The sequence below is a fragment of the Eumetopias jubatus genome, unplaced genomic scaffold, assembly GCF_037043125.1.
Source record: "Eumetopias jubatus isolate StellerSeaLion01/CBP00866 unplaced genomic scaffold, mEumJub1_p1.0 scaffold_11, whole genome shotgun sequence".
Lineage (NCBI taxonomy): Eukaryota > Metazoa > Chordata > Mammalia > Carnivora > Otariidae > Eumetopias > Eumetopias jubatus.
In genome coordinates this window covers 31,378,028-31,402,763 of record NW_028274817.1, presented here as the reverse complement: position 1 = coordinate 31,402,763, position 24,736 = coordinate 31,378,028, and the positions used below count along the sequence as shown (strand labels likewise).

The 24,736-nt window shown below is 36.1% G+C and overlaps 1 protein-coding gene across 1 annotated transcript; it reads left to right on the top strand.

Moving 5' to 3' along the window:
* On the top strand, nucleotides 1-24,272 carry SLC6A14 (solute carrier family 6 member 14). The gene is made up of 14 exons (XM_028087801.2): nucleotides 1-48; nucleotides 1,067-1,232; nucleotides 4,633-4,764; nucleotides 6,025-6,186; nucleotides 7,306-7,444; nucleotides 9,055-9,187; nucleotides 11,323-11,463; nucleotides 16,518-16,746; nucleotides 18,254-18,379; nucleotides 19,725-19,843; nucleotides 20,399-20,498; nucleotides 20,730-20,839; nucleotides 22,987-23,154; nucleotides 24,126-24,272. Exons 1-14 carry the CDS (start codon nucleotides 1-3, stop codon nucleotides 24,270-24,272), a joined length of 1,920 nt encoding a protein of 639 aa, XP_027943602.1.
* The last annotated feature ends 464 nt before the right edge of the window (nucleotides 24,273-24,736 follow it).

The window sequence follows — 24,736 nt, the reverse complement described above, 5'->3', positions numbered from 1 at the left end:
ATGGACAAGTTGAAGTGCCTGAGCTTCTTCAAGTGCAGAGGGAAGGAGGTAGGGGTCTGGAAACCGTGGGAGGTGTGGGGGCCTGGGAAGGGAACACTTCAGGGGAGGCCGGCGCAGGTTTTGCCTTCGGCGGCTGTTTCTTGTTCTCCACATTTCTCTTCTGTTGCCTTCAAGTGTGCCTGAGATGTCCCCATAGGATAGAGGGGAAGGAGAACAACTCTTCCCGGGGCAGCCAGAAGACTTAGGATGGATCACCTCAACGTCTGCCTTGGGTGTGCCCACAAAATCCTGGTTTTTGTCCCTCTCCAGACCGTGTCCATATGCTGGAGGGAAATGAGAAAATGCATTGTCCTTATCTGACCTGAGGAGCCCTCCAGACCCCAGAGCAGCTAACATGTTGGGAGAGAACCCCTTCCCTGTGAGGTGGAGAGAGCGCTACTCCACCTGGTGGGACAGGACAGTTTGTCTCTGAATATTATTCTGTGGCTTCCAGCCAAGGATAGGGAGAGAAGTTAAACTTGCTTTAACTCCAAACATCCCAAACTATCAGCCTATAGGAAAAGGAGTCTATAAACTCTTTTTGTTTGTTTGTTTGTTTTAGTAGAAGCTATATTGGAGCCTTCTTCTCAAAGATCTCCTGCAATCTCGAGAGTGTTGATTTTACCTAATTCATCTTTAAGACTTTGGTATTTTCGAAGTCTCATTTGTGCACCTTCATTTGTCCTTCATGCTGGGTACCACGTGTAATCTTTCTAGCAAAATTTGGATGATCTCACCCAAAGAAGTAGTAAATATTCCCACCTGAAGAGGTTTTTGGTTTTGTTTTGGTTTTTTTTTGTTTTTTTTTTTCATTTTAAGGGGTAAATGTTGCAAAGTAAAAGCGGCCATCAGCGGAAATCCCGTCAACCTTTGGAAAGTGTTTCCCTTGGCTAAGGCTTTCAGGGTTCATTCTCCCCCCACCTCTCTCTCTCTCTTTCTCATGTGTGTGTGTGTGTGTGTGTGAAATTATGCTTCTGTGGATTTTTAATAGTAGAAAGACAAACTCGTGATATTTTCTCTTCTCCAGAAAGTGACGGCTTCGTCTGAGAATTTCCATGTTGGTGAAACTGATGAGAATCAGGACCGTGGTAACTGGTCCAAAAAATCGGATTATCTTCTATCTATGGTTGGATATGCAGTGGGATTAGGGAATGTGTGGAGATTCCCCTATTTGACCTACAACAATGGCGGAGGTATTCCCCCCCACCCCGCCCCAGCTCAACTTCTTTCCCTTCCGGTTTAAATGGTGTGCTGTGTGGCCTCTGAAGCTATTTTGAGAACTGAGGAAAGGTATATGACAGTTTGGGTTAGTAGGGGGATGGGAAACAAGCATACTGCATCCATCATTAGACTGAGTTGCTAGCTCAAGTTAGGAAGCTGGCTTTGCAAAATCCTCAGGTATAAACTTGATAAAAGTTGTACATTTAGCACTTCTGAGTCTCTGGTTTAGGATCCAATGTAATCTTCCACTATGACTTGCTTTTCTTCATTTATACACGTTCATGTGATAATCTGTTCAGACTCAAGTTGTGTTTGGCTTTATTTATGGCTGAATCTAAGCAAGAGGCTGGGGATTCTCTTTCTAATGTGAAGCTGAAATACACTGGTTGCTTAAGTAGCATAAGGCATTACATTTTGGAAATACAAGTGTGGAAGGAGAAGATTAAGAAATAAAGGTTTAGTATTTTAAGCTGCAGTATCAAATTGGATTGACCATGTAGAGGATCCTTCTAGAATGCAACAGACTTTAGTTCAAGACTAGGTGTTTAATTTTTGCAAAATGATACTGTTTATACCTCAGAGATCATTAAGGAAGACTCAGTTAGAACAAGGAGAAAAAAAAATAACTCTGAGGTGACATGCAAAGGGAAACAAAATGAATTGCACAATTCTCTAGTAGTGTCGAAACAACTTTTCACTTACACCATATTTTATTTACTTGTAATTACAGGTTCTATTAGAAGTGTAGAGGTGACATGCCCTTAGATTTCATAATTGGGAACCAGTGAAACTGTGCCACTATAATTATTTTTCTTGGTATAATAGGGTTTTTGTGGTGATGTTTCAATCTTATAGTTCTTGTTAATTGGTTGCATTAGAACACTCATATTGGCCTGTGGAGACTTAAGAGAGAAGCTCTGTTTATCAAACACTTTAAGTGTTGGTGGCAATAAATTCTCCTCTCTGGAGCCTCCATTGTTTAGTCATGGGTTGGGTCTAAGTTTGAACTGGAAAATGAGTTAGGAATCAACAATCCTTTGAGTGTTCAAGTCCTAAGGTCTAGTGTAACGAAGAGCATTCAAACTTCTTTCTTTCTCTTTCTTTTCTTTCTTTCTTCTTTCTTTCACAGAGGGAGACACAGCGAGAGAGGGAACACAAGCAGGGGGAGTGGGAGAGGGAGAAGCAGGCTTCCCGCTGAGCAGGGAGCCCGATGTGGGACTCGATCCCAGGACTCTGGGATCACGACCTGAGCCGAAGGCAGACGTTTAACGACTGAGCCACCCAGGCGCCCCGGCATTCAGGCTTCTTTCCAGCCTCTAGTGCTCAGGTTCAGAAAAACTACAGGTTCAGAAATTCCCTGTGACTTACCATCGTACATCAGTCCAGTGGTGGCCATAAACTTCCAGGAACTATATTAACCTAGGTTTAATAGAGAATTTGAAACGTAGCTCTCCCCAAAATGCTATTATTTATTGTATGCTATTATCTCTCTCACCTTTTCCTCTAAAAATTAATATATCACATCAGTTCTCAGTTTTTAAAGATTCTATCATTTGGATAATGCATGATCTAGGCTCTTTTGATTGCTTCTTTCTCTCCTGTCCACGTGTAGGAGAGGAACATGAAACTCAGATTTGCCAAGTGTTAATAGATCAGATTTTTAAATATGGTTAGGTTTGGAAAACTATGGCTAAAATCTAGAGTCAATTTTATCTATAGATTCTTTTTACCAGTTTATGAAAGAGAAGTATCACACAACCAAAGGGTCTAAGACGGCAGTGTCAACAATTTGGGCCCAGGATATTATGTTAGCAATTTACCAGTTACGGTTGTTAATAAAAACAATATAATGGGTAAAAAGCTATATATGCCACTCAGGAAAATAATCTTTTTTTTGAAAAAAAAAAAAACAACTATTTATAATGGGCTATTAAGATTCACCTTACTGTTGTATTGAGACAGGGATAGTCTGTATTACTTTTCTTCATATTTATCATTGGTAAGACTAAAACTTCTATTAGTCATAGTAGTGATGGTATGTACATTGCAACATCTACGAAAACATATTTGTCCCTATGTTCTAGTGACTAGTGACTTGTACATAACAAGTATTTTATTGCCTTATTATTTTTAATGGAATATATTTTGAGGGTTGGGAAAAATGTAATTCCCAGGTATGACGTTACAATATCATAGTATGAAAAATACATGAGGGAAACATTTGCCACATGGGTCAATGAAATGTATGTAATCCAAAAGCCTATTTTTTAATCTACTGATCCCGTTTTCTTATTAAACTTTGTTAAGACTTCTAGAGTACTTGATCAATAAATTTAGTATTCTGTCCCTGCTTCCACCTACAATCTGGCCAAAGTTCGCACGAGCAATTTATTATGTCCCAGAAGTGGGTGGAAAAAAAATCAAAAAGGGATCTGGATAATCTAAATGTATGAGCATTAGTCCTTCCTTTTAAAATAAAAAGTTAGCTTTTTTTGAGAGAGAAAGAACACTCGCACATGTGTGAGTGCTGGTGCGGGGGAGGGGCAGAGGGAGAGAGAGAATCTCAAGCAGACTCCATGCAGAGGGTGGAGCCCGACACTGATCCCACAGCCCTGAGATCATGACCTGAGCTGAAATTAAGAGTCGGACACTTAACTGAGCCACCCAGGCGCCCCAGAAAGTTAACTTTGAGTGTACCTCAAAACTTCAGAATCTTTTAACAAAACCAAGAAATTTCTTATTGACATTGAGGAAAGACCCTTATGACTAATTGGAGAATAATCCACTTAGCTGCAATAACTTCCACTCTGAACCACATGCAGCATTCGCACCCGAAGTCTTAAAAAAATAGACTATTTGGAAAGGAGAAAAGAGGGAAACTAACTTTGAACAGATACTGTGTGCCTGCCATTTTGCCCAGTGTCTTCACAGAGGCTCTATAATTGAGCGCTTACCACAGACTGATGAGCTTGTATTGCTCTCCCCATTTATGAGGAACCCAAGGTCCCAAGAGGTTAGGTAAATTGGCCCAGGTCACGTAACTAGTAAATGGTAGAGTCAGGATATAAACCTAGGTGTATCTGGCTCCAAAGCCTGTGATCATTCACCTCCTCTGGATTGCTTTTTTATAGGCTATTGTTTTTAATAACCACAGCAACCTCTTTAGGTAATACTAGAATCCCATTTCACAGATGAGGAAACCAAGGTTTAGAGAATCGACTACTTTCTCACAGAAACTAGTAAATCTGGGGCCTAAACCTTGTACTCTTACTCCACTCTATCAGAATGCTTTCAAAATGTTATGCTGGTTATCAACGTGCCATCAACGTTTTGGGATATAATAGTGCTTTGCTTCTATTTTGCATTTTCTAGGTGCCTTCTTGATACCTTATGCGATCATGCTGGCACTGGCTGGTTTACCTCTGTTTTTCCTGGAGTGTTCACTGGGACAATTTGCGAGCTTAGGTCCAGTTTCAGTTTGGAGGATTCTCCCATTGTTTCAAGGTTAGTGTTCAAATGCTCTTCTTATTGTGCCTACTGGTCCCTTGGGGTCTATAGCTGTCCTCACTAGGGGGCGGGAAAATGTTTCGTATTTGGACATGGTAAAGGCAAAGCAGCAGATGTTGTTTTGCTGAATATTTGCCAGAGAATTGAAAGACCAAATGGTAATTTGGATTTCTGTTTCTCTCGGGCCGAAGATACAGAAGGGGTTAGGGAGGATACTGGAGGGGGTCGTTATTGTCCTATAGTCACATTTTACAGTCCCGTGGCACATAGTTATAGGCCGGCTGTGCATTAACTTCGCGGCTCTGGCTTTTTGCTCCTTCATGTGCAGTCTTTTGTCTTCTTGCCTTTGCGTATCTTTTACAATGCCTCATTTAGATAAGTTGAAGGGCAGGTCACTATGTTTTCTGTGATACTCCCTAATAGGACACTGGCGAAGTTTTTCAGAGTGCCTTGATTGTTATTAAACATCAAACAGCCTTCCTGTATGAAGATTAGATATTCTTTTGGTGGGTGCTAGTGGCTGCAAACTCTCTGTGAAAGCTTCAATACAGCACCAAATATAAATTTAGAGTGAGGCGAACAGAACATTGTGAGGGAATATGAAGGAAGCTACCTCAAAAGCAAGTCTTGAGCGTATGGGTTATAGTCAGGATGCTAAACTGCATCTTGAAACTATGGAGTTCAAGAAACTTTGGAAGTTTAAATTCAGATTGTTACTGGATTATTGACTTTTCTTTACATGCGCTGCTAGAAATCCTGTACGTCAACTCCGAGCCTTTATCTTCTACTTGCCAAAATATTGGCTTATAGATGAAGATGTAAGTAGTGGTCAGTGGGTCAATAGGATATGAGCTTTGTTTGTTTGTTTTTAAGAACAGGACCCACTCTGACAAGAACTTTCAGACATAATAAGAGAGTGATGGCCATGGGCGATTCTTTACGTGAACTTGATGGATCCACACAGGTCTTCTGCCCTTGGTCTTAGTACCATTTTCTAATTAACTAAAAAAAAAAAAAAATGGTTTCAGAAAGCCAATCATCAAAATAATTTTAAATTTGGGAAGAAAGCTATTTAGACAGTAGTCCTTCCTCCCCACTCCCCTGCCCCCACCCCCCAAAAAGAAAAGACAATGTTTGAACCTGCCTTCTCATTTTCAAATAGATTTTGTGGAAATTGAGAGGCAGCTTTTTTTTTTTATGAATTAGCAGAAGAAATTGCACTTGTTTGTTTTTGATTTCAATTGTTCTCTTTTCCAGGTGTGGGAATTACAATGGTCCTGATATCCATTTTTGTGACAATCTATTATAATGTCATAATTGCCTATAGTCTTTACTACATGTTTGCTTCTTTTCGAAGTGAACTACCATGGAAAAATTGCTCATATTGGGCAGATGAGAACTGTAGCAGATCGCCTATAGGTAAACTTCATTTATTTACTTAAAAATATTGTGAACGAAGCATCATTCTTTTATTTTTTCTAATAAGCTTAGAGGATTACATGATTTTCTAACCAATTTAGGGGCAATTTAAAGCGAGCCACGGGTGGGGCACCTGGCAGGCTCAGTCTATAGAGCATGTGACTCTTGATCTCGGGGTTGTGAGTTCGAGCCCCACGTTGATTACTTAAAAATCAAATCTTAAAGTGAGCCCAGGGTTATTGATGAAAGCAGGATAACTTTGGATAACTTTGAAAACTGATTAATGCAATATTTTAATTTCTGAGGGCCACCAGTAAAGCCAAGCCATCCTTAGGACTAGGCAGGAGAGAAGGAAGAAAGTGGGAGAGTGGTAGAGACAAGCACTATCCGTGATAGATAGTACTACTGTGTTTCAGGAGCCAGTGAGTATCATCCACATAATAAGTTGCTGATCTTTGGGATCAAGTAGTATTGATATTATAGGACTATTACCACTGGGATTGTCTATGTATATCAGAGAATAAAGTAATAAAGCTTTAATGCTTCTTAGAGATTTAAAGGTGTCATTTATCTATATAGGTTAAGTAAGTCCACATACTAAAAATTCCTTAGAGCACTAAGTCCTGTTCGAAATGATTGTTACTTTATAGCGGTAATTATTATACATATAATCATAGTTTAAAAGGGCAGATATTTACTCACCCCTAGCTTGGTAGTAGAGAAGATTTAAGATGCTGAATGTGCATGGCTTATTCCATTTGCAAGATTTCTCCTCTGCCCTCACCAAGTAACAATCTAAATGGTTTAATTATTTTACCATTAAAACTGTTTTTCAGGAGGGGCACCTGGATGGCTCAGTCTGTTGAGCAGCCGACTCTTGGTTTCGGCTCAGGTCATGATCTCAGGGTTCTGGGATCCAGCCCTGCATCAGACTCCACGTTCAGTGGGGAGTCTGCTTTTCTCTTTCTCCCCCTCTGCCCCTCAGCTCACATGCTCTCTCTCTCTCTCAAATGAGTAAATAAATCTTAAAAAAAAACCACAACACTTTTTTTTCCAGGAAAGTACTTGTCTAAAACTAAGTACGTGTCTGTGTGTGTATTCTTGTTTTATAATTTTTAGTTACTCATTGTAATATCAGCACAAATTCGGGGGAGATCATCCGAGTGAATAAAAGCTGGGTAGACATCAACAGTTTAAACTGCATCAATGGAAGTGAAATTTATCAGCCAGGGCAGCTTCCCAGTGAACAATATTGGAAGTAAGTATGCTAGATGATCTACTTCTTTTTGGTTTTTTGGTTTTTTTATTATATTGTGTTAATCACCATACATTACATCATTAGTTTTTGATGCAGTGTTCCATGATTCATTGTTTGTGTCTAACACCCGGTGCTCCATTCAGTATGTGCCCTCTTTAATACCCATCACCAGGCTAACCCATCCCCCCACCCCCCTCCCCTCCAGAACCCTCAGTTTGTTCCTCAGAGTCCATAGTCTCTCATGGTTCGTAGATGATCTACTTCTTAAACAGATGTTATTTAAAAGTTCTTGTAAATAACAATAAAATATTAATCAGTTTGTTCCTTACCTCATACAGGTAGGAAAAAAAGGGGAATCAGAGCAAATTATACTTAATAGGACTCAAATGCTTACCTAGCCTGTGTGGGGAGTAGTAACCTGAAGGATCAGCTTCTAGTCAACAAATTGTCATTTGTAAATTGTTTATCAAATGAGCGCAATACTGTCAGTAATGCTCTGTTCCGTGCTTATTATATATAAGTTAGGGCATTGCTCTGAAGAATAAAATACTCAAATTTTAGACTATAATGAGCAAATTTGAATAATAAACTGTTGGGTGATGAGTAATATTGGGGGCAAAATTGCCATTTAAAGCTGCGATTCTTCATTATCCAGTTTGCTTATAATTGTCATTATATGATAAAATAGATATTCAGGGTTATATTTATTTGTATTAACTTCAATTGATCACTCTTTACTCTTCTGACTTACACCTACCTTTTACCCTTACCAAACTGCCTTGATTATTGCTGTAATGAGCTCTTCCTCATCTACATGTTCATGCTCTGTGGGACCCTTTCAAAAATTGGATCTTAAAATGTTCCCAAACACCAAGCTAAGAATTAAAATCCTAGATCTATGCATGTCCCTAATAGAAATCATTGATTTTTACAGAAAGCCTTTGAAAGAGTCATAAAAATTTGGATCATTTAGGTTTGATGCTAACTATAAGTATGATGAATAATTTAATTTTAGATGTTTTCTTCATCTTTTTACCTTGAGAAAAATACTGTAACAAATAAAAGAAATAATCTGATAAGATTCTTTTTTTTTTTTACATAAAAGATCTTTGAAATATTAGAGGGAAAAATCATAGCTAAAGGAATTAGTAGATTTTTTATTCTGGGGTTTGGAACTTTGGACTGGCTACAGTTAACCCTAAAGTTCAGAGCCTAGCTTTTTACTCTACTATTTTTGCCCCTCTGTACAATAGTATCAATAAAAGGCTCACATGGGGGTGCCTGGGTGGCTCAGTCAGTTAAGCGTCTGCCTTCGGCTCAGGTCATGTTCCTGGAGTCCCAGGATGGAGCCCTTCATTGGGCTCCCTGCTCAGCGGGGAGTCAGCTTCTCCCTCTGACCCTCCCCCCTCTCATGCTCTCTCTTTCACTCTCTCTCTCTCTCTCTCAAATAAATAAATAAAATCTTTAAAAACATAAAAGGCTCCCATGACATTGATGTATTAGTAAGATAGAACACTCATGAAACATCTCCTTGGATGATAGATATTACAAAATTCAATGTATGAAGACAAGTGATTCTGTGTTCATAAAAAAGGCTTGTGTGTTTTCAGTAAAGTGGCACTCCAGCGGTCAAGTGGAATGGATGAGACTGGAGTAATTGTGTGGTATTTAGCACTTTGTCTTCTTCTGGCTTGGCTCATAGTTGGAGCAGCGCTATTTAAAGGAATCAAGTCTTCTGGCAAGGTAATTTGGAAAACACATTAAATGGTGATGTAGCTCTTTTCCAATTTCATTGCAGTTCAATGTCAAGCACAATCAGAGGCATGTTTTTTTCTATAATGGGAACATTCAAATGTGTGAAAAGCTTTCTAAGTAGGCAGCCTAGCTGTAGGAAAATACATAAGATCCCTGCTATTGGTACAAATACAACAAAACAAGCAAAACTAGTACTAGGGTTGTGCAATTACAGCTGACCCTTGAACAACGTGGGGGTGAGGGGTGCCAAAACCCCCTTGCACTTGAAAATCCAGCTATAACTTTTGACTCTCCCACAACTTAATTACTAACAGCCTGATGTTGACCAGAAACCTTACTGATAACCTAAAGTCAATTAACACCCATTTTAGTATGTTATATATATTATATACCTTATTCTTACAATAAAGTAAGCTAGCGGGGCGCCTGGGTGGCTGAGTCGGTTGGGCGTCTGCCTTTGGCTAGGGTCGTGGTCCCAGGGTCTTGATGGACCCCCGCGTCAGGCTCCCTGCTTGGCTGGGAGCCTGCTTCTCTCTCTGCAGCTCTCCCCTGCTCATGCTCACTCTGTCTCTCAAATAACTAACTAAATAAATAAATAAAATCTTTAAAGTAAGCTAGAGAAAAGAAAATGCTATGAAGAAAATCACTGGAGGACATCCATTTGCAGTACTGTATTTATTGAAAAAAAAAATCCTCATCTAAGTGGATCCACACAGTTCAAACCTGTGTTGTTCAAAGGTCAACTTTATCAGAAGTCGGACCCTGCTAGCTAATACAGCATTCGGAGACTTGAGTGTATATTTTAAAATTGTGTGTCCTATTACAGAAGTAAGCATCTAGGATGGAATTATATATTGCCATGTTTGGTTTGGCAAGTCTAGATCCTCGTTATATAAGGTTAGTGTAGGGATTCCTTTAATGGGAGAGAAAAAAAAATCAAATATGTAGTTGTTCTCTTAAAGCTGGCCAGAATTGACTCAGAACCCTCTTTTTCAGTGAAGAGTCCTCTTCTGAAAAACATTATACTTTCCCCCTTTATTGTTTTGTTTTTTAAACTTTCCCAAGAGCATCATGGCAATTTCAGGGAACAACATAAAATTTTCTCCATGAACAGTTGTACAGTACCCAGAAAAGTGAATATTCACGGTAACTACTAGACTGAAATCTCCTTAAAGATGGAAGACCGGGATAACTGTGGATACTACCTTTGTATTCCTGGTATGATATCTAGCGCGTTCAGTTCATGCTAAATTATGATGAGACATTCTGTTAGATCACAAAAATATTGTGAACCTCACAAAGTCAGTGGAAACTTTCCAAAATAATTTTTCAGTTGCACATTTTTGAGACCCATGGTTCCTTTTTGACGTTAATATTGAAATAATCCATTGAAGGCCATTTGCCTAGGCGATTAATTTTTACTGGTCTCTGGATGACTTTAAATTGTCTCCTTGGGCATATTATCAAACACAGGACATCTATGGATCAAAGAAATTGTCTATATTAATGAAAAGCCGGCCTCAAAGGCAATCTGCTCATCTGGAACCGTATGTTATCCAGGATACAAGTACACTGCTATGTGTGCTACCAAATGCCTTTAATGGTATCTCTAAGGATAATAATACCAAGTGTTCAGTATTCACTTTAATCAGCTTCCAGGGGATTTGGACATCTACTAGGAGATTATTTTCCTTCTCCTTGGGGACTGAATATATACTAACTATTGCAGGTATACAAGCATTTCCCTTTCTACCTCAATGTAGTAATTTACCAAGAAGTGATATTCAGTCCCTTCAGACATTTACAAAGACATATTTAGGAAAGCACTCTACCTAGATTCCAAGTTACCCCTGCTGATGTACTGTGTATTTACAATGTGAACCCAGGAAATACTGCTTCATACATCAGAGTGTTTTGAAAATGGATCATCTGAGATTGGGGAGAAGAGAAAGAGAAAATTATGCCATTTTTGGTATTGGTATCACCAGGTTTATTAATAGCTTATGAAATCCTTTAATACTTTATTTTACTAATGTCAACCGGCTAATAACTTTGTGCATATACAGTTACATAACAGGACTTAAAAATTTAACTTATCCACCACTGGTTGTTTTTCTTGGTAGGTGGTATATTTTACAGCTATTTTCCCCTATGTTGTCCTGCTCATCCTGCTAATCCGAGGGGCGACTCTGGAGGGTGCCTCGAAAGGCATTTCATACTATATTGGAGCACAGTCAAATTTTACAAAACTTAGGGAAGCTGAGGTAAGACTTCATTTGGATTTCAAATTATCTGAGGAGGTAAACCTTAAAAGCAAACACTGAAAATCTTGGTTGCATATGAGTGTCATAATGTAGTGGCTTTCAAAAGAACATGGAGTTAAATTTATTAGTGTTTCTGTCCACTAGGAAGTCCAATGTAGCCATTTAACATGACACTAGTGCTTTTCTTTTGGAAGTGAGATAATCATTTTTAGTAGTAAGGCTTTAAAAGTCATATTATTCATATAACTGATTCTATTTGACCAAAAGGATTTGGGGCCTATTAATCTGAGAAAGAACCTTTCCTGTTTGGATACCTACCTACAAGTTGATGAATAGGACGGTGAGACTTCTTGGATAAACTCATAGATTTCAAGATTACAGGTGAAAGTCTAATGGTCTAATATACATTTTAGTTGTCTTCAAAAGTTAATATCCCCCAAGTTAAGATCAAAGTGTACCTATTGGATTATGAAGTTAAACCACAAACTTGAAATGAAGCATTCCATAAATGAAACTGTTATTTGTCAACATAAATGTGTGCCATGAATATGAATTGGGTAACCCTCTTTTAACTTCAGTCTATCGCCAGATAATGGCTGTGTATATCATGGATACATAAAATCTTCTACACTTTTGACTGCAGAGAGCATATAGATTAAGTGCACTCTATATAGGATGCATCTATTCACACAGCCTAAGAATAGTTTCACTTTGTCAGTAATCACATCACATTCTTGGCACACATTAAGCTTCTGGCCAGCTAAAACACCAAGTCTTACGTTGAAGTCAAGAAACACTGTTACTATAATCTTCCATACTAGCAGTGCTATCCAAAATGGATATTCGTTTGTTTGCTATGGTATTCTTTGAGGAACTGATGCTAATTTCCAGCAATTTGCTATTTTCTAAATGCTTACAATCTGGATATTTATTTTTTTAAGATTTTACTTGTTTAGAGAGAGAACACATGTATGGGGAGGGGCAGAAGGAGATGGAGAGAGAGAATCTCAAGCAGACTCTGCACTGAGCATGGAGCCTGGCACAGGCTTGATCTCATGACCCTGAGATCATGACCTGAGCCAAAATCAAGAGTCAGACGCCTAACCCACTGAACCACTCAGGCACCCTACAATCTGGATATTTAATTATTTGTTGTAGAATTTTTCTGGTAAGCGAGTCAAATTTATCACTTTTTAGTCATGGCAATCCATCCTTTACCTTTTTTGAAAATTGAGATGTCAGTATCTGGCCTTTGGTTTCCTGTATCCAAATAATTTTCACTCAGCAATTAACCTGCAACAGACTTAAATTATTTTAGAACTATGGACTTTTATTATTTTAGTCTTGGAGATTAATATAGTTTGATGTGTCCACAGGCCATTTGTTCATTTCTTCGTTTATCTTGGGCCTCACATCTTTTAACCTTGTTTGTTGATATCTTTCCAACTTGAAGACCATTTTTGATGATGCATAAGAAACAAATAAAATGGAAGTTGGGATTCATCATCTTCTCTCTGTTAGGTTGTTAAACAAGATAAAATATTAATTAATGCACTTTCAAAATGGTAAACTGTTATATAAGTATGAGCACACAATGATTTCAATTATTGCTATTATATTATACTCTACTATTATGGATGCAACATTTTCCCTAAGAAGTGGACCCTCCATTTTCTTTAAACTTCTTAACTTTGAGCACAGGTGAAAAGCCCCTTTGATATTCTTTAAGTGACTTTTCCAAGCCTCAGATCACCTGAGCTTTATAGTTCCTGAAAAATTTATATGATTATTTTATATTGGTCTGTTTCAATGTCTCTATTACCTTTAACATATCAGACCTAAACCTAAAGCTCCCTTTGAAACATACAATTTAATCCTCCCTACTCTTCACCCCCAACAAATACAGTACCCCCACTGGTACTGTATTACTGCTGGTAATAAGAATTTTTTTCTTAGACCTTTTGTATTTCTCACAATCCATATTCTGAGCATGGGATCATAAATATATATATATTTTTCCTTTTCTTTGAATATCTGAACTTTGTTGCAACCATACAAATTTATAGCTAGAAGGGTCTTCTGGTCTTCAATGATTATTTTACTAACTCCTTCATTTTACAGTGATGAAATTGAAACCCGGGAAGTGTCCCATTTAGTTAAGTTTACACAGCCAGTTTGTGCATCTTGAATTAAGATTTTCTAATCCCTAAATTACTAATTTTGTATATAGCTATGAGATTGATAGATACGGAGATTAGAACTATGTTTGGACTTTTGCTTCACTTTATTTGCAACCTAGGTACACATCATGGTCTGCAGTAGCATTTTGATAGAATCCAGACCTGCTACACCAATTTCCAGCTCCCCCTAACTCACATATGAATACAAAATGTATCAGATAAAAGCAGCTGAGACATCAACATAAGCATGTTGTTCATCCCTTAATATGTACAGGTGCCTAAAAAATAAGAGCATTTAATTTGTAATGATTTTGTTATAAGTGAAATAACATCTATCTATCCATCCACTCACTTTGCTTTCTACTGGCTGCCTGCCATTGTGAAGCAATTATAATGTAATAATAATCTAACATCAAGCTGTGTTCTGAAGACCTAGTAAATTTTATTCCCCAATGACTTTTATATCTATTGAAATTGGAAATAGATTACATACCTTTCAAAGGGGAAATTATAATTTTTAAGTTCCATAAAAGAAACCGAGTATCAATTTATGATTATTTTCCATAATAACAATAACAGCTACCATTGAGCATCCTAATTGCTTTACATATGCTATCTTACTCAATTCTCACATCATTCCTAGTACACATATATCATCATCATCATCATCATCATCATCATCTCCATTTTACAGATGAAAAACAGGCTTAAAAATGTTAAATACATTGAAGTCAAGGAGAGTAAGAGGTACTGGATATAAATTTCATTCTTTTTGACTCCAGAGTTAGAGCTCTTTGTCGCCACGTTATATGGATGATTTTCACTGAGCAGTCCTGTTTTTCAATGGACTAAAAATTAAAAAAAAAAACAAAACCACTTTTGCCCAAATCTTTGCCAATCTATTTGAAATCTATACAATTAGGTTTTTTCTTTTGTAATGTTCTATCTACAGATTTTCACTGTTAACATGGATTTGCTTAGTTTCTAAGATTATTGTCCTTTAGCAAAGATATAGGAGGGGTAAATTGTAAAAGGCAGACTAGTAAAAGGGTAGGATTAGATGGAATGAGTGGGAGGCTGCTTAAAGAGTTGAGGTCGGCTACGTGAGGCTCTAATCGAACAAACACGGGATGAGAGAACTGGTGATCTAAGGGATTCTAAATATATCATTATTCTTCAAAAATTGCCTAGTACTGTCCTTGTTAAGAATGGATATGTATCTGTTGTCCCCAAACTGATATGTAGAGTCAATAGAATTTTAATCAGATTTGAAAGCACAGTTTTCCTTAGATGTTGAGAACGGATTATAAAATTTACATGCAAGAGAAAAAGGCAAGAAAACCCTGTTTTTGAAGAAGGAAGACTTGTCCTACCAGATATGAAACAATATTATAATGCTATAGGAATTAAAATAATGTGGGGTTTGCGTAGATAGAGATTTACAGATCAGTGGGACAGAATGGTCTCAGAAATAGATTCATGAACATTTGGAACTTGATATGTGGGGAAAGGATGGACTGGCTAATTGATATAACTGACATCCATGATTATCTTTAGACAACCGATACTCCATTTAGAAAAGAAAATGAATTGGACTTTCCAATTTAATATGTACTGTATCAATTTTTCAGACTAATTGAAAACAATATGAACAAAGCTTTAAATCTTTTAGAAGAAAATGTAGGGCAGTATCTGTGATCTTTGGCTAAAGATTTCTTTTTAAGTCAGAGAAATCAAGGACAATACATAAAAGCAAAGATGGGCACCTTTAGTCACATTAAAACCACAATAAAATCTTTGGCTCATCAAAGGTCACGATGTTAAGAGGTGAATAAGAATAAGCCACAAATTGGGAGGAAAAAATAACATATATGGTAGACAAAGGATTAGAATCCAGCATACATAAAGAATTTCTAGAGATCAAAGAAGACAAATAACCCAAACAAGAAGTTGGCAAAAGACCTGAACAGGAATTTCACAGGGAAAAAAAACCTGTGGAATACGAAGACATAAAAACACACTAAACCTTATAAATAATTAGGGTAATGAAAACTCTCATTTGACAGCCACCAGATTGGAGAATATTAAAAATTCTGACCAATATTGGCAAGAACGTGAAGGAATGGGAACTCTCACACCTAGCTGGTGAGAGTCCAAAGTGGTAAAATAATATGGCACTATTTCATAAAAGAGAAGATGCATATACTCTTTGACATCACAGTTCCTTAACTCGGTATGAGGAGACATGCACAGGAATACTTATAGCTACAACATTTTTAATAGCAGAATATTGAACCACCTCAATGTCCCTCAACAGGATAGAGGATGATCTGTGGTATATACCGTGGGGCAATACAGCAGTGAAAAAAATGTTCAAAACTACATATGTTTAACTAAACCATATGGATTTGTCTATATTTTTTCAGTTTTGACACAAAATTAAAATTTCATATGGTTCAAATTGGTAACGGATAACTCTCATACAATACCGAATGAAAAAAGGCAAGGTGTATAAGTTTACATGCATTTAGAAAACTTTTCTATCAACTCAATAACATGAAAAGCTAAACACCGTATTGCTTGGGTTTACATGTTTCTAGGGTAAAAATCTAAAGAAAAAACGAGGAAATGAGAAACCCAAAAGTCAGGATAGCAGTTACCACTGGAGGGTGAAGGGTGATCTAATCAGAAAGGGGCCCTGGGAGTTTTCCAAAGACTGGTAACATTTCATTTTTTAAGCTGAGCAGTGGGTTTGGTGTTCTGGTGTTTACTTCATTATTATTCATATTTATTCATTTGTATATGTGAAATCTTTTGTAGTAGTAAAAAGTTTAAAGTGTATGTTTTTAAAGATAAAATTATCTTCTCTTATAGGTTTGGAAGGATGCTGCCACTCAAATATTTTACTCCCTTTCAGTGGCTTGGGGTGGCTTAGTTGCTCTATCATCTTACAATAAGTTCAATAACAACTGCTTCTCAGATGCCATTTTAGTTTGTTTGACAAACTGCCTCACTAGTGTGTTCGCTGGATTTGCTATTTTTTCTATATTGGGACACATGGCTCATATATCCGGAAAGGAAGTTGCTCAAGTCGTAAAATCAGGTATGTGATGCTCTACATTAATAACTTCAATTAATTCGGTGTAGCTCATTTAAGAAACACTAATATATTTTATAGCAATTTACTTAAAGCACTCAAGCAAGGTTTAGGGTGCTGCATTTTCTTTCTCATTGCATCTTATATAATTTGATTACTTTAATGATGTAATAATTCTTAGATGGTCTGAATAAACAGGACTATATGAGGGAATAATTGTTTAAGAAAATAATTTTCTGAATTTTGTCTGGTCCTTACTATGAACTGTTTACTGTACAAGTATCAGGCATCATGGATGCCTTTACATGTGTTATCTTCATTTAATTTATACACATACACACATATACATGTATGTATTCATATATCTATGACTGTATGAGTGTATATGTGTGTGTGTGTGTGTGTATTCCTCCATGTACAAGTGCAGCCTTGGGTCTGAATATTTTTTTGGGTCTGCATTTTTAAAACACATTAATATCATATAGATAGAAACCCAGGTAACTTTGAGTGTCCAGCCATGTCCGGCTTTAAAGGAATCTGATTAATGAACTTCCTAACTTTAAAGACATTAGCTAGGGATGCTTAATTATCTGGTTAAGATTCTTAGGAAAAGAATTCCAGGGTTCTTAGTAGTAGGAATCCCTCATTAAATTTTTATTTATGGCCAATATCATTTGATGGAGAGACTAATGCAGGAAAATAGAATGTTAGGACTAGAAGGGACTTTACAGATAATCTAGTGTCCAGCTCCTCATTTACAGAGAAGTGGACTGATGCACAGAAATGTTATGTCTTGCAGAAGATTAAATGATTAGGAAGTGACAGAGCCTAGGCTAGAAGCTAATTCTCCTGAATCTTAGGTCAGTCCTCTGGGAGTCTGGAGAAACTTAAAATACTTCAAACAACCAAGTATCACATAATATAATTGAAAAAAAAAATTTAAAGCACCTCTAACGATAATATACATCAAATAGAAAATAAGATTCAGCTTCTAGTTTTGTTACATACAATTTTGCAAGTGGCCATATACTAATTAAAATTTAGGCACTACAGCTAGTGACCCTGGGTGAACATTTGGAGAGATGGCTGCAGACTAAAAATGTAGTTCCATAAGCATAGCTTTCTTGATAGTGTAATTCTTCTAGAATTTCTAGGCTAAGATAACAATTTAGGTTTCTGGAGTTTAAGACAGCTGTTATTCTTCATGAATCTCTAAAAAATGAAATAGGTTAAACAAAATCGTTAAATAGTTAAGATTTCTTATGCGAGAAATGTACCATTTACAAAATTCATTTCACTAGCTTAATTCACATCACATGCTCACATTATCACTTCATTGAGCAACCAAGTCAAATATTCTTGAAAGTGCAAGTGAAATAGTTGCCCGAGAATGTATATCATGGATTGCGTCGGCAAATTAAAATGAAATTTTTCTAGTATCTTATTTTGAAAATGTCCAAATGTGTGAACTTTTTGGCCACTAATTTAAATGAAATTCATACATTTTTCTTAGGTTTTGATTTGGCATTCATTGCTTATCCAGAAGCGTTAGCCCAACTCCCAGGTGGCCCATTTTGGTCCATATTATTTTTCTTCATGCTTTTGACTTTGGGTCTCGACTCTCAGTTTGCATCCATTGGTAAGTAATACTCCCAGTGTTACCATATCCCTCTTATATTTTACGCATGTTTCCTCTACTTAAAAACATCCTTTTCTTACCCTTGTTTTCCCCATTAGCTTTCACTCTTAGAATTTGAAAATTCTTTTTAACTTGATTTTAAATACGGAAAAGTACAAAGTACTTATGTTGTAGATACCCAAAAGGAACAGACATTAATATCTTATGTTTGCTTCAGAAATGAAATTGAAGTCCCCTCTTTTTCTCTCCCATATACAATTCACATTTCTTCCTTCCTAGAACTAACTGTCCCCATGGATTATGTGTTACTCAGTCCATGTCTGTATATGTTATATATGTATCCATAAATAACATATAAATGTTGTCACATAAATGTGAAGTTTCATAACATACATATCATTCTGACAGTTGTTTTTTTACATGTATTGTGAATCTGTGTTGATACATACTCATATAGATCGACTTAATTCACAATGTGTTGCCATAATGATGGGCAGTTGGATTATTTCCGATTCTGACAAATTACACACGCTATTGCAATGACTGTTCCTGCACGTGGCTCTACGTACACATAGGGGTTTTCCCTAGGGTACACACCTAGACATTCTGAAACATTATTCATCAGATCACTCTTACATAACACACTTTAATAGTTGACTACGTACAGCAGAAAGTCTGGCTTCCTCTGGTTGACTTACAAAGCCCTTGAAAATTTTAAACCTGTATCTTAATTCTTTCACCCCTATAACCTTCTGCTTTCAGCCAGTACTCTCTTTCATGAACACATTTATTTCTTAAACCTAGAAGGCCTTTCTGTCTCCATGCCATTTATTCAAATATTCACCTTATTTAAAAGTTCTCCTAGAATTCTTCCTTTCCCATAACCCTCTTTCAAACTACGTCAGCCCTCAGGGATCTATTACCCTGTAGTTACTAGCGATGAAAAACCTTGTAAAACAGACCAAAAACAACAAAGAAACAGAGCTGCATTTGGTTTTTATCCAACCCATCAAGTGGTGACTGCCAAGAGAAAGGACCCTATGGAGTTTTAAAAGCAAGGGGTAGGCACTGGGTGTGATATGCAACTGATGAATCCCTGAACTCTACCTCTGAAACTAATAATACATTATATGTTATTTAATTGAATTTAAAGAAGATAAAATTTAAAAAGAAATAAAAAATAAAGCACTTCATGTAGGGAAAAATAACTAAAGCAAGGAGTAGGACCCAGAGTATATTTTCAACATATATTTGTAAATTTGATTAATAGAAGTTGAATTCTTTGATTTAAAATTATTGGCAAATGAGTTGACATATGACATGCCATTTTTTTCCCCTTCTGAAGAAACAATTACAACAACAATTCAAGATTTATTTCCCAAAGTGATGAAGAAAATGAGGGTTCCTATAACTTTGGGTTGCTGCTTGGTTTTGTTTCTCCTTGGTCTCGTCTGCGTGACTCAGGTATTACTATAGTATTTTTTCATAGACAAATCATTAGTTGGAACGTGCTTTATAATCTAAAGGAGGAAAACAAAGGTTTAAGAGGATGTTTAGGAACAAGTCCAAGTCTGATTCAGCTCAAGGCTTTCTGAGTTTTAGCCCAGAGTTTTTCCCAGTATAGCACAATTTCGATAGTTAAGTATATTGTGAAGAGGGGTGGGGACCCATTATTGGACAATTTCTCCAATTACAATAAAGTTATAAACGTTCAATACGTACTAGACTTTTGATAGCTACCACACAGCACACAGCCACTGCATGTCATTTTGATAATCAACTACTCTAAATGCTTTTTCTCCAGTGACTCAGTATAGGATGAAAGGTGCATCCTTTTTGAGATATTTAAAGCCACATTTGTGTTTACATTTGAAAATATTCCTTTTTCACATCTTAGCACAGGTGAAACCAAGGAGCACATGTTCAAATCAAATGAATAGATTTGATTTAAAGACTTCATCAATCATAAAAATAATTAAAAATATACTTAGATGTAATTGGTATTTTTTTTTTTGGTAGGCTGGAATTTACTGGGTTCATCTGATTGACCACTTCTGTGCTGGATGGGGCATTTTGATTGCGGCTATACTGGAAATAATAGGAATCATCTGGATTTATGGTAAATAGTAACTATAGAATTATCTACGCATTTTATTAAAATAACTTAGTGTGATTCTTTTTCATTATGTTTACTAAAATTGTAAAGTATAATAATACTGGAAAAAAGGTGTATACTTCATTGCTGTAGAATAAGAAAATGTTTAGACAGAAAGATAATTTGGGGCCACAATTATTAATAGAGGAAAATGTGAGCAAGGACTGAATGTACTCTTTTTTTTTTTTTCGTAAGGTGGGAACAGATTCATTGAAGATATAGAAATGATGATTGGAGCAAAAAGGTGGATATTCTGGCTATGGTGGAGAGCCTGCTGGTTTGTCATTACACCTCTTCTTCTGATTGTAAGTAATTAATATGCCATGAATTTGGTATCAATGATATATACATGACCACTTCTAAGATAAACTTGAAGAATAATTCATATCGGAGACAATAAGGCAAACTAAGTTCATAAATTAATGACTTTCAAATTTTGCTTTATGACTGCCAAGTTCCCTCAATTAAAATGCCTTTGCAGTATTGTTTTTGAGGCTATAGGTTTAAACATTTACCATTTGAGAAAATGAACAGGCTCCTATAAAGGTCTTACATACTTAAAAGTTATCAATTGAATAAAAATAAATCATTCATCTGCTGGTCCCCTAAAAAATATGCTGAGTCATCTACAATGTTCCTAAACTCTCTGCGAAGACCCAGACGTGGACTGTAAGGAATGTGATCTAAATATATTAATTGCTAAGAAACAACACTCAGATTTTAATGCATATTTTTTTTTCTTCATGAGAGGGATTTACTATCCGAAATTACTAAAAGAAACCACTGTCAACAGAGGCAATAGTTTATGTTAAATTCAACAATTGGTGCTATTTAGGAACTGAGGGAAAGCAAAAGATAGCCTACTGGAGAGACCCGGCATATATACATGATATCGTTAAATAACAGTTCAGGGCAGTCAGTGACAAAATAAACACTTAACAGGATGGAGAATTACTGCAATGGTGGAGGTGGGGCAGTGGCAAAGCTTCACAGAGGATGTGTTTTGGTTCTCATTGCCTCCAGGCTTCAAAGCTTTTCCTGGGAAAGGGCATTAAATAATTTGATCCAGAATTTGCTTCACATCTGAAGTATTATGTTTGTTTTAGAGGGTGCTAAGTTTTATTTTTTTTCACATTTTATAAGGTCAGTTTCAAGTAGGGAGCAGTTTGGGACTGGATGTACTGAATTAAAATATTTTGGATGTTCCATATTCTAGCTAAATGATTTAGACAGTGGTACTAAATATTGTTTTCCTCTTCTGACAATTCTCCATAATAAAATAAACCCTTTATCAATTAAGAAGCTCTCACCAGACTTTTTAGCCCGCTAGTTTTTATTGATTACATAGCTTTGACAACTGGATTTAATTTAAAATGCAAAAGTATTATATATTAAATGATATACATTATCGTCTGTTTTGTATAAAGTGATGTGAAGTCATGGATACTCCAGTATCCCTCATCCAATTCTCTTGTAGTTATGGAAAAAAATTATAATTGGGAACTACATTTAAATTACTGTAATTAAGTAGAATTCATCTATTAAATTGATTATTAATCTATTAGATAAAATTAATCTATTAAACTTTACCTATTTGATATTCTTACATTCCATTTCTCCACTGATTTTAGTAAAACATAGACAGCTAAATAGTTTAGAGAAACTACTAGGTGACTCTGGTTTTTGTTTGTTTTGTTTGCTTTATGGGTTTCTAAATAATTAGTTTTAATGCTGCAACATGTCTAGTAGGTTTTTGAAAAAGTTTTTTTTTTAACTTGGCTTTTAAGTGTTTTCCTTGTTAAGATTCAGATTTCACTGTTTTACCCAAACATACATTGAGCTTGTTTTTCTCTCAAAGAGAGGCTGGAAGTGAAGTGTGCTTTAGCAAATATGTACCAGTAGCTTGTGAATGTGTCTGTGTTTTTGGTGTGGAGTAAGGGGTGCTCTGTGCAGAGAGAAATAATAGAAGCAACTGCTAAGCAAGGAGCAAAGCATGTTCACTAAAGGGTACTTTACATTCTCCTTGAATGAATTGATATGCTGGCTAGCTTACAGCATAGAATAAAACCATACTATTATAAGTGAAACCTAAAAGTTCAGTCATGGAAATGTTCAGATATTGTTTTATTTTCAATCTGAAATATTTCATGATAAAGTAGTTTATTGAAAAACATGTTGGGCCAGCATTTGTCTCTTATAAATACATGGAGGTGCTCATTTTGGAAGAATCTATTCAAAGCCAAATACAGGTTATTTAGTTTAGTTCATTTAGTATTATCTTCTGGCTAGTTACGGGATTATCTTAGTTGCTTGAGTGTATCTTCATTTTAATTGCTTTTGATAAATTATTTCTAAGGATAGGGATCAAATTCCTAACAATTAGTGCAACTGAAATCGTTAGGGCAATAAAGTCTAATCTTTAGCATTGTCTCTTCATACTTTACTTTCACAGGCAATTTTGATCTGGTCACTCGTGAAATTTCATAGGCCTAATTATGCCGAAATTCCATACCCTGACTGGGGGGTTGCTCTAGGTTGGTGTATGATTATTTTCTGCATTATCTGGATTCCAATTATGGCCGTCATAAAAATAATTCAAGCTGAAGGAAATATCTTTCAAGTAAGCACATTTATATTATTTATACTTTATAGAAAGCACTTATCAAAATGAAGATTACTCATATGGTGGCAATATGAGTTATGAACCTTTAGACTACTTCTACACCTGATACAATCATCTGATTACTATGTGCATAGCATAGCTTTACACCATATGTGTATTTGTGTGTCTCGTACTAGACTCTAAGCTCCTTTAGGGAGAGTTTTATGTTGCTTGCTGCTATATCCTCAGGCCCTATGAGTGTGCTGAGCACATAGAAGTAATATTTATACTTGTACTGAGTTTCCCTGAAGATGACACAAAGCAAAGGACCTTTTTGTTTTATATCTATAATCTTTAAATACATTGTCTGGTTATAATACATGTCCTCATAGTGTGTTTAGACTGGAAAAAGCCTGGTAAATTATTTCAAACCCAATCTAGACCCTGAGTGATCCCTCTTGCATGGAGGTGTAGGCAGATGGAGTTGATTATGACATCTCACTAGGACAATGACAAAGACAAATCTCAGGGGTCAGATTATAAATAATTTCCCAAGCCCACCCCGATCAGTGGTTTGACCCTGGAGCTCCCTTTGTTCGGTTCTTGAAACCTCCCAAGTATACACTGGTTTAAATCCTCACCTAACCCTCCCTCTAAGGGCAGCATAGAAATGTCGGATAATTCAGTGAAAATACATGGATTGATTCTGTTGTTCAAATGGGCTCATACACTTTCTTTTAAAATCATTTACATACTCAGTTATTTTGGTTTCATAGTTGGTGTAATTCTAGTAACAGTTAAATCTGAGTATCATTTTTTTAATATACTGTATTAAGAATTTTGATGATCACTTTTTTTACTTTTCTAGGTTCTTATTTCATTTTGGTTAGCAAAGAAACTTAATAATATGGTTTGATATTTGCTTGTTTACAGACTGTAACACTTATGGTCTAAAACAAGTTTGTTTGTTTTTTTTTTTTCCTTTTCAGCGCATTGTAAGCTGCTGCAGACCAGCTTCTAACTGGGGTCCATACCTGGAACGACATCGTGGGGAGAGATATAAAGATATGGTAGATCCTAAAAAAGAGACTGACCATGAAATACCTACTGTTAGTGGCAGCAGAAAACCAGAATGAGATCTAATTTTTTAAAATACGTGGTCATACAATGTGATTATTTTAGAACAGAGGAAAATTTTATTTATTTTATGTTAACTGAGTAGAAAAATGTATATACTATGTTCATGATAGTATAAGTTTTTCCCATTTAAGCAGGAATGTAATATAATGTGAATCTACTAATATTTAACAATGTGATTATATTTCTTTTTAGATTATCTATCTGTATAACACATATGTAGCTGTCTCTATGTCACAGTAATACTTTTGTAAATATTACCATATTTTTCTAATACACCAAAGACTTTATTTTGAGCCAGTTATTTAGAAAATTGTTATATTTTCTATTATACAAGTTTAAAAATATTATTTACCTATATTTTCTTGGTATATAATCTTTCTTTTCCATAGAGCTGGGGAAAATAAATCAGTATATTTAAAAGAAAGTGTTAAAATTGAAGGCCTCATTTAACTAGAAATGC

Bases quoted from the DNA above. Each gene is read 5' to 3' on its own strand.
- SLC6A14 (XM_028087801.2), top strand. From the start codon at position 1: ATGGACAAGTTGAAGTGCCTGAGCTTCTTCAAGTGCAGAGGGAAGGAG. The intron at 20,499-20,729 runs GTAAATAGTAAC...TTTTTTCGTAAG, and splicing joins AGGAATCATCTGGATTTATG to GTGGGAACAGATTCATTGAA. The intron at 20,840-22,986 runs GTAAGTAATTAA...TTACTTTCACAG, and splicing joins TTACACCTCTTCTTCTGATT to GCAATTTTGATCTGGTCACT.